Source organism: Musa acuminata, chromosome BXJ1-7, assembly GCF_036884655.1.
Source record: "Musa acuminata AAA Group cultivar baxijiao chromosome BXJ1-7, Cavendish_Baxijiao_AAA, whole genome shotgun sequence".
Lineage (NCBI taxonomy): Eukaryota > Viridiplantae > Streptophyta > Magnoliopsida > Zingiberales > Musaceae > Musa > Musa acuminata.
Window position 1 is genome coordinate 9,701,213 of NC_088333.1, and position 11,192 is coordinate 9,712,404.

General features: G+C 34.7%; 1 protein-coding gene across 5 annotated transcripts; it reads right to left on the reverse strand.

Moving 5' to 3' along the window:
* Positions 1-347: 347 nt before the first annotated feature.
* On the reverse strand, positions 348-8,497 carry LOC103991502 (carbon catabolite repressor protein 4 homolog 3). Of its 5 annotated transcripts, XM_065191802.1 has the most exons (14): positions 8,203-8,340; positions 7,067-7,172; positions 6,039-6,202; positions 5,847-5,912; positions 5,705-5,757; positions 5,550-5,631; positions 4,186-4,272; positions 1,999-2,091; positions 1,667-1,699; positions 1,502-1,578; positions 1,292-1,400; positions 1,127-1,212; positions 970-1,054; positions 348-751 (listed from the first exon to the last, which is right to left on the reverse strand). In XM_065191802.1, exons 3-14 carry the CDS (start codon positions 6,111-6,113, stop codon positions 671-673), a joined length of 927 nt encoding a protein of 308 aa, XP_065047874.1. In that variant the 5' UTR covers positions 6,114-6,202; positions 7,067-7,172; positions 8,203-8,340; the 3' UTR covers positions 348-670. The 5 variants fall into 5 exon arrangements, with proteins under 5 accessions (XP_065047874.1, XP_009409259.2, XP_009409262.2 ...); XM_009410984.3 differs by lacking the exon at positions 7,067-7,172 and having other exon boundaries at positions 8,203-8,497; XM_009410987.3 differs by lacking the exon at positions 7,067-7,172 and having other exon boundaries at positions 970-1,059; positions 8,203-8,497.
* Between the last annotated feature and the right edge of the window lie 2,695 nt (positions 8,498-11,192).

Here is an 11,192-nt window from a genome sequence, read left to right on the forward strand (position 1 = left end):
CATGTCACATCAGTATAAAACATAAAAAGAATTTGGGTGATGGGATCTTGAGGTGTTGGGCTAAAGCCCTATGTCATCCATGTTGCCATGCAGAGTCAACACATAGAATACATGAATCAATGAAGCAACGGATGGCTGTGATCAAAATCATCCTATTTTAATTGTTTGGCTGCCACTGAACAATCATTTAACTACACCTTCAACGTGAAAAACTTCAATACTCATTAATCTGCCTCTGTCTTCGAGAAGACTAATGCTGCAGAGTTATGAGAACAAGAGCTGGAGAGCTGTCATAAGACACATTATTATGCATTACCTGAATGGAAAGAGTAAAATTAAATAAAAAATGTTCCTGAGAAGTTCAAATTATTTTCATCTTTGGCAGTTTTTCATGGGAGCTTATTGATCAAGGAAATTAAGGGTGCCTGGTTGTGTGTACAAGACAGCTGTTTACATTATATTAGTGTAACAAGTATAGAGTACATCAATTTTTTTCAATTGTTTGCATGTTGCAGAGGAATACGGTGGCTTTTGCCACAATCTTGACCTTCACAAAGATGCTTGATCTGGGAGTGCAATGTCCAATGAAAAAAGGATGACGGTGCTAAATTAATCCAAAGACAACATCGAAATGCTCCTATCAATTCCTCCTCTTCTAGCTCCTATCAAGTTAGTTCCTATCCTGTTGTAACTCATTGCCTCCTGTGAATTTGAACTCAGCTACTAGAGCCAAGTGATCACTTCCAATATCCTGAAAGAAGAAGAAATAATTGATTTAAAGTCAATACATGCAGAATCTGATCGATTACACATTCACTGTATTAGTATACTATGGAACACTTTATCTAACATTCTAATCATCATCAGTGTATTATTTTCCGAAAGCCCTTCACTAATCAAGAATCTCAATAATACAGTTTGGCAGGTTATTAGCCGTTAAGTGATTCACTATTGACAAAAATGTCTTACCTTGCAAGGTAGGCCACCTAGCTTCCTTAGCGTGTCCAAGGGCAGTGTATCCAGAACTCTGGTACAAGCAAGTCCAGTTGAGTACCTTCACTAAGAGCATCTAAGTCAGAAATATGCATCCATTGGTCTAGTAATGCCTACAATGAGAGGAGATCACCAGATATAGTCAACAGTCCCAAGAAACTTGGAGTGGCAGCTGGTTGCTAGTGGTTCACCCTGAGAATTTCTTGTACTTGCATTTCTCTGCAAAGACGTTGCCAGTCATGCACTACTTTTGGATATTATCCAGGAAATGTTGCAGAGGTTAAAAAGAAATAAAAACCTGAACACTAGCATAAGAGCTTTTCAGCTGCAATGGATGTGTAATTAGTGAATCATGTGAATTCACAATTGCCCTTGTCAAATTTTCACCAGTCCAATCATTGATTAAACTGCAAGGGGACACAGATAGTGAACAAAAATCAGGATGAAATCTACTGTAGCTACAGGATAACAAGCACACTTTTACCAAACAACAGAGCTTTGTAATTACCAAGGCAGATCATCTAGGACAAACTGACATTTATCCTGCCTAAATACTTTTTTTCTGCCGTGCAAAGCAATGTTCAGCTGTAAGAAACAATATCATGTATTTTCTCAATTAGAATTATCAAAGATGAAAATTAGATGTAACTAACATGATAACAGATTCATTCACCTTAGATGTTGACAAAAACTCATAGATTGCACTCTGTACATATGATAAATTAAAGGAGGTCAGCACCAATCAGAATAATGGCCACATATTTCACACAAACTACAGAAACAGTTTGGTAATTGAAATTTGAAAGTACCATTGGTGATCTGAACCAGAAAGAGGATAGCTCAGGGGTAGGAACAACTTTTATGGAATTTACTTAAAATTCTTCTTGCAACCGATATTGAGTATATCATTAGCTCTAATGAAGAGAATATAATAAAAAAATAAAGAGATACTTAAACAAAAAGGAACATCAGAATGCCATATATATGTGAAGAGATCAGGTATACCTCCGGTGTACTATTAAAATCACCAGCAAGCACAACAGGAATTCCACCCCATTTTTCTGAAAGCGCATTTGCCTTCAGCAAGAGTCTATGAACCTGAGAAAACGAAGAGAAGCTCGAGCAACTTAAAGAGGAAAATCAAAACCTTTAGGAAGAATTAAGTCTAATAATGTACATGCTAATATTATGAATTTGCACGCATGAAAAAAATGGAAAAAATAAACCATTTGATCTAGTATCAGATATAGTGACACTACTTAACAAGAAGTGGCCAGCAATGAGTTTCAGAAAAAAATCAGGAAGATGATGCCAAATCATCACTTACTACTGTTGCACAAAACAATTTTCAATCAAATACAATAACTGAAACATAAAAGTTTTGTCGACCAGAGATTTTGGAAATGCAAGAGCAACTACTGTGCTGAACCATAGATGGAAGGAAATCCACTAATCTGAGCAGGGTTGTAAGTTGCGAGGAACAGTTTCATTAACACAAAAACAGGCAGCAGTTAACACACCCACACACACACATATACACACATTTACCTGCATGGAGATCAAAATAGGTTCACAACATGAGAATCTCAATCATATTAGCTAACAGTTTATGCAAAGTGGCAACAATACAAAAACATATCCATAGTTTACAAACAAAAAAATGGATTACTCCACTAATAAAGCCTAATCTTAGGTCTTGTAATCTTGCTATAGAACCTCATACAACAAAACTATATCTTGGCAAGTAATCAGGTACTTAAATCTGATTTTTTTTTTTTAAATCATCTCTACAATTAGAAGAGTTAAGATCCTCTTCAGTTCATTGCAGTGTCCAATCACCTGTCATCTCACACCATGAATAATTAAGATTTGAAGATGTGACATCTTAAATTTGTACATGAAGCACCCAAATGGTGCTCAAATTCTCAAATTAAGGACCATAGGAAGTGATCTTTTGGCTGTAATAGTAAGTTTTTTGCTAGATACAATTATTTGTCTTTGTTTTATTCATTTAATAATGTAAAGGAATTGCTACTGGTATAATTTATTTTGCGTCTCAGACAAAAAGTTGCTCTAACAGGACAACCTCAATAGTTGTTATTTATTCCTTCTCTTATTAATAAATGTACAAGTTTCCATAGGCTTCATGATTTTGTAGTTTACACCTTATAAAGTCATGATCAGATCACTCCTCATCATACTTGGACTTGGGGCATGAAAACTTCAGGTTTGTTTTGATGTGCAGTAGTCATAAACATGAAATCTGATCTTTATAGTAGCATGACTCTTAGAAGATAAAATGGTGTATAAGCTTACTCATAAGCTATAATACTAGGATAGCTTGTCTCTCTAGTTAGAAATTTTTGATATATATCAAAATGGTTTGATTCGTATAATACACAACGATAATAAATTTCACCCAATAGTCTAATTTAATTTCAATTTCAGAAACAAATGTCTTGACAGTATGTAACTTTTAAGTTATAAAAAGAAAATGTAGAGTGGATGATCTAGATCAAACAAATTGGGGATATAACCACAAACATTTCTTGGTTTTGCAAATGTGACCAAGTATATGCTAATGAAGTCTATATGAAGTATTCTTATTCTAGATTTAGCTGAAGAAAAGTTCAAAACAACACAAAACAATCATAATCTATCATCAGATCCATATCTTTATGGCTTTCTAGCATCTATTGTTTGTTCGTCATATAAAGGATTAAATGGGTTGGAAAAGCTGAATTATCTAACCTATTGTTGCAAGTGAGACAAGTAAACGTTCAATGTATCACAACCCAAAATAGCAAACCAACTATTGAATTATTGTAACATGAAACATCTCAATGCCCATCATACCACGATTCAGGATGTACATAATCAAATACATCATGAAAATAATAGTTCAACATTGTGATATGGAAAGAACGAAATGTTAGAAAGTGGAAACAACTCTTTCTTTTTTTATTTCTTCACTTCCTTGTACCTTTCAATAGAACAATGAAGTGATTTACATATCTTCTAAAGAAATACTAACAAGCCAAACTGTAAGGAAACAACCAAAAAACTTTACAGACTCAGGGGCTTAGTTGCATAATGGTGACAAATGAAGAATGGAAAATAATATTCTCTTGACTCCAAATACCATATGCCGGAAAGTGTGCCAAGTGGATATCAAAGTTTTTAATAGCATACCTGTCCAAACTTGACATCTCCACGCTTTGGATTAAATAGTACATGAATATTTCCAACTACTACCCTCCTTTGATCATCTTCAGATAACTGCCTATAGCAAGTAAAGTCCGGAGTTGCATAGCAAGCATGATGGTTTTACATAGCTATAATAAAGATAATATATGGCACATAATTATGTAAATTATTCTTCCTCCACTATCCAACATATAGACTTGGGGAAAAAACAATTTTTATGGCAGCAAAATTGAAGACCTCAGTATAGAGATTAAGGGCGTGTTTACTTCTAGAAAACATATTCCAACTTTCATCCTTGTTTCTCATCATTTGTTTCTAATTCATTCTCCATGAAAAAAAATGAGCACAGCAAGTAAAGTCCAAAGTTGCATAACAAGCATGATGGTTTTGCATAGCTATAATTAAGATAGCATATAGCACATAATTTATGTAAAAGATTCTTCCTCCACTATCCAACATATAGACTTAGGTAAAAAACTATTTTTATGGCAGCAAAATTGAAGACCTCAGTATCAAGATTAAGTGCATGTTTACTTCTAGAAAACATATTCCAACTTTCATCCTTGTTTTTCAACATTTGTTTCTATTTCATTCTCCATGGAAAAATGAAAAAAAAAAAAAAAAAACATGTTTAATTATATAAAAAGGTTGCACAAGGCTCTGGCGAATGCAGTGGTTTAGGGAGGATCATAATATGCAACATTATCTCTATATTTACAGAGGTCATTTTTTAGACTCAAATCCTAGTCTCTCTGGTTAGAAATGAAAATGGTGATGGAACAATTATATCATAGTTGTGGTGGGACAATGGTGGTGGCAGTAGTGATAGTGATGATAGTGGTGCTATGGTAGCAGCAGCGACAGTAATCACAGTGATAATAGTGATGATGGTGAAAGTGATGGTGTTGATAACAATGAAGAGTGGTAGCAGCAGCAACAATAGTGTTAGAGATCATATTGGTGATTGTAGTAGCAGATAGGTGCTACAGTGATGGTAGCGGTGGTAGAGGCCAAGTAGTAGTAAAGTAGTGGTGGACAGCAATGTTGGTGGGTGGAGGTTGGTTGTGGCAACAACCATGGTGTTGTGCTATAATAGTTGTTATTCATTATGTATTTTGTTGGGATCACTGCCCTAACCTTGTTTACAACCTTGGTTTCCTAAACTTAAGGTTGTTACCAAAAGTTGTAGAAAGACTGGATGTTTTCTTAAAACAAAAAACAGAAACAATGTTTCCAAAATTGTCCCATGCCTTTTTTGTGATTTCATTTCTAAAAGGAAAGGACTAAAGACAAAAACAATATGCTAAAGCGATAGAAGAGACTTAAGTTTCAAATTTGAACATCAGTACCTCAAGGACAAAGAGCTGAGCAACATTATTATGCAGACCGAAAGACCTAAACTCAATGTTATCCACCTCAAGTAATTTGAACCTGGAGTTACGTAACCAACCATCATCATAATGGGTTCATAAGAAGCAGAAAATAAAGAATAAAAAAACAGTACCGTTCTTTTTTCCAGAATAAAGCACATCCATCCTTAGCCCCTCCAGTGCGTCCCTAGTAGATATATTTGCTTCTCATCTTATTAACAAGACAACATGAACCTATAACTGAGTCAATGCTCACTGCACACAGAAAATATTTACCTTATAGCCGCCAACATAACCTTTTCTCCTTATACATATAGAGATATCTTCATACCTATCGACTTCCTAGAAACATCAGAAAACACCAAAACAACAAAAAGTACAATGCAAGTTATAATTTGGTAGGCGAGCATGAGATAAAGAACCACAAAGCACAATCTTAAAAAATACAGCTGTAGGAAACAAACTCACCTGAAGGCAAAGTAAATCAGCATTCCACCTTCTGATTTCATGGCAGATGAGCCTCTTCCTTGAGTTCCAGTTCATAAAATCAGAAGGAATATTCCAATAAAGCTCATGATGTTTAGAAGCATTATATTCCCCCAAGATATTGTATGAAAGAAGCACAAAACTGTCTGGAAAAGAAAAACACTAAATAAACTTCTATATTTTTGTACAATTTTTAATAAATTTGCTTAATTTGCATAAATTTTGAAAAAAGAATAAACCCAAAAACAAAGGGAAAAAGACAAAAGATGCTCAAACTAAATAATACTCATTAGTATTGAAATTTTGATCCAGTTATATTTTATGAACCCTTTTAGGTGAATTGTATAATGGCCCCTAACACTGCTACAGAGTGCGAAAGTAGTAGGAAAAGATTTACTATTATTAGTGCTCAATAGGAGCTAAGCAAGTGTCAATTGAAAGGTCAATGGCTTGTTGAATCCTAGGGAACTAATTAATCGGGAACACTTACATTATGGAGATGAATTTAAGTCATTCAAAGAAGTGTCGTTGAATAGAGGTCTCAAACACCTTTATTATTTTATTTTATCTCATGTTGTTTTAAAAAATAGAGTTTATTATTGTTTTGATCTTTATTAGTCTTCAAACTGCGAGACATTTGTACCAACATCCATAAGACTATGTGAAAATCAGCAAGGGTAACACTATATATGAAAATTTCATCTTCATTAAGAATCATGAATCCCTAGATAGAGCTTTCCACTACACATTTTTGTCGATGAAAATGGAGAGGTAGTGCACTCTTTCCTTGTGCACTCCAGTATGAATCTAGGAGCTACAAACCCCTCAATTTATTCTCAAGGAATCATGGACACAACTTACATTTATGCATTTAACACTACATTAAATTTTCATTTAACATGCTTTCATATTTTACATCTTTTTTTTTTGTAATCCCACAAGCACATTGATAAGCATCAAAGCACACTAAAATGCACCCCATTGTCGATATAGCATCCAAAAATTAGTACCATATTGTCACGAACTTAGCTGGTTTTGTCTAAGTCGTGCAGCGCCCTTGCGTGTCCGTCCGCAAAGGGTCAGTCTCCCCAAAACCTCTTATAGTCCTTTAAGGACCTACAAAAGAGAATATGGGTTCGATAAATCGTTTATCTCGGGATACACAAGTAACTATTTCAGCAAACACTTGATAGGCAATGCAAATTACAAACATGGATTTTGCATACTCTAAATGATCATGCAACAAAAGATCCAAGATGGTTCGCCACAAACCAAAGTCCCCTCGAGTGCCCACATGACATTGCAACAGAACAACGTAGCAAACCAACCCTAGACATTATCCCAAAGGCCCATCCAGCCATATGCCACCTGGGAAGCTCCTAGGTGCTATACCGACTGACACTCCGCACCACTCTGTGAAACTAGAAAACCCCCAAAATGATTGCCTAGATGACCTGTTTCTGGACAGTTTTGTCTCTACATGGTGTCTACATGCAACCTACGTTTATAAGCCCGAAGCAATCATAAAAGACCTTCCTTGTTGTGCGTCAATCTCTAAAATGTCTCATGTTGCTTGAACTGGGTGGATGTTTGTTGGAGCCTTAACGAACATCGTCTCGTAGACTTTGAAGGTTTTGGAGTCTTTCCTTGACAAAATTTGCCCCATCGATTCTTCTTCCACTTAGTTATCATCTTCAAGTAGGTTCGCGTCACTTCCACAGAATTTAGGCAAATAGCTAAGTTCCTTACATGATATGCAGAAAAAGCAATCCTCCTATTAAAAGTTGTAACACATATCTCTCTTGGAACTTCCATAATTGTGATTTGATTTTTTTTTATTTCATCAATGACCTTCAAAGAAACATTTATATTAGATGCAAGCAAAAATGGGGATATTCTGTCCTATATAAATATAGAATATAAGAGATCAAATTAGTCCCCGAACTGAGTATCAACGGCAGGAGTACGTAGCCAAAACCATAGGAAAACAAACCCATGTCAGAATTCAGCTTCCAGAATTAGGATTGGTTTTCCAATTGCCAAAAACTAAAGCATCGGTTTCTCGCTTTCTACAAAAAGAAAGAACGCGGAAGCACATCTTTGACCTCAAAGACTACTTTGAAGTGGATGAGGTCTGAAATGGTACCTTTGCTTGGGCAATCGTGAAGCGTCGTGTGCTCGGCTTGGACCCAACGCCGAACGGGTTTCGGAGGGGAATAAAACTCTCTCTTCCTCCTGTCTGGATTATACCAGCGTCGATCCACGGGCGCCGCCGACCCGGGCACTCCGTCGACGCTGCTAGCGGAGATCGACTTCGAGGAGAAGCGGCGACTGAAGGGCCGACGTCGGGCCGACGTGGCGAGAGGGGCGCCGGCGTTTCCCAGCCATGAAACCTCGTAGCCCATTCTTTAATCTGTGTCACCCCAACAATGGGGTGGAGACGCCCCAAGTTTATTGGAGACCCAGTGGGGTGCGTTTAACAGGGCGACCTCCGCCGAAGACTCGTGGTTCAAAGTCGAGTCTGGTCAAGTCAAGTTCGGTTGGTTCGTTTCGAGGTTTCGATTCGAGCCAAACAGATGTGGTTAGATGCCGAAATTATCCCGGGTCTCAAGATTCAATAATTGAACTCAAATCAATGGTAAGATTAAAAGTATGAAAACATAAATAGTCAAGAAAGCCCAATGTTGACTTGAATCCAAAGTCCACCAAGAATATAATCATTACTATAAAGAGTGTGATTTAGTAGCACATCATATTAAAACTATTTTTTCATTAAATATAAGATAAATACTATTTGTGTTTCTAGAAGTTAAATATTCTATATAATAAATATACATATATATATATATATATAACATATTTATCGTTATACTTTTGGGTAAATTTAAAAAAAAAAATTCACTTTTTCTCATATAACACCTTTTTTTTATTCTTATGTATCGCCTCTTATTTAAAAAAAAATATGATTGCCCTTAAACTCTATCTCATCACCATTGTTGCTTCATATCACTCGACTTCTATGCTTTGACATCGCTTATCGCCTCTACCTTTCTCTTCTTTCACCTCCTCTCTCATCTCATCTTCCTCTTATATCTTCATCTTCATTATTATGATTGATATCACCCCTCATTGTTGATTGTCATCTTTGTCTCATCGCCCTCGTCTCCTCTCTCTTCTTCCTTTCTATCATCTCGATCATCATCATCTCTCTTCGTCACTTATTGTCACTGTCGCTTTCATTCCGTTACCCTCACCTTTCTTACCTCTTCAACTATATGATTACCACCACCCTCGCCTCCGTTTTCCTCTCCATCTATAGCAAACAACTTTCCGGGGAGCTAGTGGAGTTGAGATCCAACGAATGAGATGAGACGCAAACAAAGTAAGATGAGGACAATGGGTAGAAGCGAGAGAGCAGGACGATAGTAGTGGACAAGAGATGAAGGCGAAGGGGCGATCGATGGGGCAGAGACAAAAGAAAATCTTATTATTTAGAAAATAAGAGGTGCTAGGAATAAATTAGAACTTACAAATTTCTTTAGGTATTGTTCAAGTTTTTTTTAAAGCACGTCATATATGTGTTTGAAAATATTAAAATTATACATATTTTTACTACGACATGTATCATTCCAAAAAAATAGGTTAATTATTGCCAATATTAGCTTATTTAAGTTGAAAGATATATAATTATGAAATATAAATAATATTTTTAATTTTTAACATGAAGGATATTAATGATGATTAGAGATTTGGGTAATAGTTAACTTATACTATAGCGAATGGATATCTATATAAATAGTTAACATATATATATATATATATATATATATATATATATATATATATATATATATATTTGACATCATAATATCTTAAATCAATGATACCTGCTCTTAGTATTTCCTCTAATATTTGAATGATTCTTTTTGATTAATCATCTATTTAATGATAAAAAGTAATGTTAAATGCTAATTTTATCCATAGTGCTTCTTGAAGACTTTTCAAAAATTTTGATATGAATCTGGGTCTCTAACATAATAGATACACTTTGGAGCCTAATTATTTTTTAATATAATTAAACATATTAATATATAAAATAGTTAGCACAAATAAGTAGAAAGTGAGTTATCTTAGTTAATCTACTCAAATCTCATCATGTCCCTTCTTGATCCTAAGTAAACCCATGACAAAATTTATATTAATCTCTCTCATTTTAATTGGGATATTTATAATGAATTTAATGTCCTATTGGTCTTTGATATTATATTTTGATTTACTAACATGTAAGACACTTCTCGATAAATAAATTGTATTATATCTCTCTTCACCACTAAATAGTGCTTTTTTAAATCTATGTATATTTTAGTTGTTCTAGAGTAAATTGAATATAAGGAGGGTGTGCCTTTGTTAAGATTTTTTATTTTATGCTCGACTCCTTTCGTATACATAATCTACCTAAAAATCTAATTACCCCTCCATTAATGTGAATTTTTTTTTTCCTACTTTCAATCTCAAACTTCAATTGATTCAAATAAGGATCGTCAACCTTTAACTATAATTAAACTTTTAAGGATTATCTTAGATTCAAACTTTTGTATTTCTATATAAAGAGATCTTTGAATTATGGATAAAATTGACTAAAATTTTAATTAATGCATCAGCAACCACATTTGTTTTCCCAAGATAATAATTGATCACATGACTATAATCTTTTACTAATTCCAATTATCTTTTTTATCTCATATTCAATTCACCTATAAATATAGACCATAAATATTTTCGGTCATAGATTACTTAAGAGAGACATCGAGATAGTTGGACAAACTAGTGTATTATATACATGTCCATATGATGGAAGCAACTGGTCTCATAGTTGCTCGTATGGGACACTAAGGGTACAATGCATATGCTCATTGGAGAATGAGTTCACTGATTAATCTGCTCATGGAATACTAGATGGTTAATGATACTTCATTATCAGACAATAATTTTGTAGTCTCAATTGTGCATCTAGTCCTCATATTTGAGATTCCAAGAATGTCATGTATTAGTACTCTACTGTTTGATATCAGATTTCTAGGTCTAGAAGTTTCAAAACTAGCACAACAGGTTATTGGGAGTGATAGCCAACCTTAT

Bases quoted from the DNA above. Each gene is read 5' to 3' on its own strand.
- LOC103991502 (XM_009410984.3), bottom strand. From the start codon at position 8,461: ATGGGCTACGAGGTTTCATGGCTGGGAAACGCCGGCGCCCCTCTCGCC. The intron at 1,700-1,998 runs GTATACCTGATC...TCATATGTACAG, and splicing joins ATTTTAATAGTACACCGGAG to AGTGCAATCTATGAGTTTTT. The intron at 1,055-1,126 runs GTGATCTCCTCT...CTCTTAGTGAAG, and splicing joins GGGACTGTTGACTATATCTG to GTACTCAACTGGACTTGCTT.